The sequence below is a fragment of the Penaeus chinensis genome, chromosome 6 (assembly GCF_019202785.1).
Source record: "Penaeus chinensis breed Huanghai No. 1 chromosome 6, ASM1920278v2, whole genome shotgun sequence".
Lineage (NCBI taxonomy): Eukaryota > Metazoa > Arthropoda > Malacostraca > Decapoda > Penaeidae > Penaeus > Penaeus chinensis.
The window spans coordinates 15,957,593-15,960,092 of NC_061824.1; the positions used below are offsets into that span (position 1 = coordinate 15,957,593).

Consider the following 2,500-nt stretch of genomic DNA (forward strand, 5'->3'; position numbering starts at 1 on the left):
ACCAGGGCCAACTCTAGTCATTTTGGTCTAGCCAAAATCGGGGTATATCAACCCTTCCCTGCAACCAACGTCATCACTGTCCATGGGCACCCCGTCTAGATGGTGGTGCCTTTCGTGACTACTGATATGGCCTATGCCAAAAGCCAGCCATAATGACACCTGCTATTCCCAGATTGAATGCAAGTCATATACATTTTCTGAGGTCTTTTAGTAATTGTTTGTTCAAGAACATCATTAACTGATGTTAAATGAGCAAGTATGTTAGTGATAAGAAATATGGGACTGACCATGGAAAATTGTTGGTTTGTGTGTTTAACTCTCTCTAACTTTCTTCTGACATGTCTACCTTTTTGCATTGCCAAATCTTTGATTATTACAGATGAACCTAATGCTCTTGCTTTGTATTCTTTTGTTATCTGTTCTTAACATAATGCCGCCAGGGAAAATGAATAAAATATGGGGAAAATGCTGTGTTCTTTTTTTATACATTTTGTGAAATGTCTCAGCACATAGATGGCTCTACTAGTGCTTAGCCACAAAGGAGTCAATTAGTAGACCTTGTGACCTTACCTGATTTGAATTGGCAGGAAAAATGTATTTTTTACTTGTGAATATCAATGGTGTTATTTTTATTTTTAACATCATAATTACTATAATGTTATAAATATTAGTAACAGCAAAATAAGATAACGTAAAATATTTTCGTAAATCAAAGAAAAGGGTAAACGGGCAAGACAGGCAGTACTCATAATTGGCTCATTGGTGACTTAGTACAAGTGTAGCCATCTATGTGTTAAAACAATCAAATAAGTAACTCACTAATGAATTAAAAGAAATGTTCTGGCACAAGGCACATAAAATACAAAAGAACTAAATGAAGACAATATGTATTAATAATAATTTTAGGCCTGATATCTTACTGTTAACAGAGAGTTTCAGTGAAATGAAAATCAATTATGAGAACTAACCCTCACAGAATGGGCAAAAATTTGTGACAGCTTTTTGAAACATCTAACCCTTGAAAAAACTGTCCTCGCCTTGTCAAGGCTCACCTCAAAACTTTTAGAGGACTTTTCCCCCTATTGAAATTACCCCTTAACCCCTACAATCCAGATGACCTGACCATCACATCATAAAAAAAAATTGGCTTGAGGGGCAGGAGATGTGAATATACCACCATGGGAAACTTTGGCTGGGGACTGGGGTAGTGGGAACTTGTTGCCATGAGAATTTTGGCTGAAGGCAGAGTGACAGGAATGACTCGCCATGAGTGCACAAAGCTCTTGGTGAGTGATTAGACTCAATTTAGGAAGGAAGTTTTACATTATTTATATCGATAAACAAAAGTGGAATGTACCATCCAATGTGACTGACAGAGCAGGTTGTATTACAGAAAATTAGATATTATGAAAAAAATAAAATAAAAATAAATAAATAAAATTACATAAATAACAAATGGTTACTTATTATTAATAATACTGCAGAGTTTTGGAATACCTAGAGAGATGATATGGGATACATGAAAGTAGCAAAAAAGGTAAAAACACTTATGCAGAAAAAGAGAAACTAATATTGTAAAGGGGAAGCACAAAGTCTTGTTACCATACACAAGAGTCTGTGTGCACTCAGCCTACAAGCCATACATCCAGCAGAGTGGCATTCAAGTAAGCCAAAAGCCCATATTTAGGGATACGTGATGGCAGTGAAGAGTCCAGATCCAATTGGTTAAAAATCCTTAATTTAGAGTTATCTTCATAAAAAGCTTATTGTATTCCTTTCAGTGAATATTTTGAAAAATGTTTAAAAAGCATAACAAATGACAAATAATAGACCTTGGAAAATGGAGAAAAAAAATTGCTTAATTGATTAAGTGATGATAACATTGTAGAGGGGAGGCAAGAAGTCTTAACACCACACAAGAGTATTAGTGTTAGCTTAGCCTACACATAAGTTGCAACTCATGTAAGCCTTGTGGCCAAATTTTGGCCTATGTCCACCTGGACCCAAGAGGTTAATCACCTAAAGCAAAAGTTCACTTATAATCATGTATGTTATGAAAAGTGGTACTTACTTGATAGTTGGGTCGTGGTACTCTCCACTTTTGTGGGTGGAATCACTGGGGTCCTGTGTAGCTGGGTAGCCTGCTCCAAAATATGGTGGAAATGGTGCCTGGCCTGGAACACTAGGGCCTGGTGGTGGATGGCTTATGGAAGAATATCCTGATGGGATGGTCATATAACCTGTATTATAACCTGGGTATCCTGACACAAAATTAGGGGGATAACCTGGAGGTGGCTGCCACTGGTAGGCTGCCTCCTGGGTCATGGCATGTTGGGGGGGATACCCAGGGGGTAGATAAGAGGGAGGATAACCTGGAGGGGGTGCATACTGGGAGTAACCGGGGGGAGGAGCTGTAAAAGGTCCCCCAGGTGGAGGAACAGCACTTCCCGCAGGTGGAATAGGGACGTGTAAGATCGGATCTTCAGTTGAACTTAAACTA

At 38.4% G+C, this 2,500-nt stretch overlaps 1 protein-coding gene across 2 annotated transcripts in view; it reads right to left on the bottom strand.

Annotated features, from left to right (window-relative positions):
- The window catches only part of LOC125026338 (histone-lysine N-methyltransferase SETD1-like), a 22,633-nt gene that overhangs the window by 8,298 nt on the left and 11,835 nt on the right, over positions 1–2,500 (bottom strand). For both annotated transcript variants that reach the window (XM_047614711.1, XM_047614712.1), the window contains exon 8: positions 2,072–2,500. This exon is cut by the window's right edge and continues 915 nt beyond it. In XM_047614711.1, coding sequence (XP_047470667.1) covers positions 2,072–2,500 — 429 coding nt within the window. The remainder of the gene's footprint in view (positions 1–2,071) is intronic.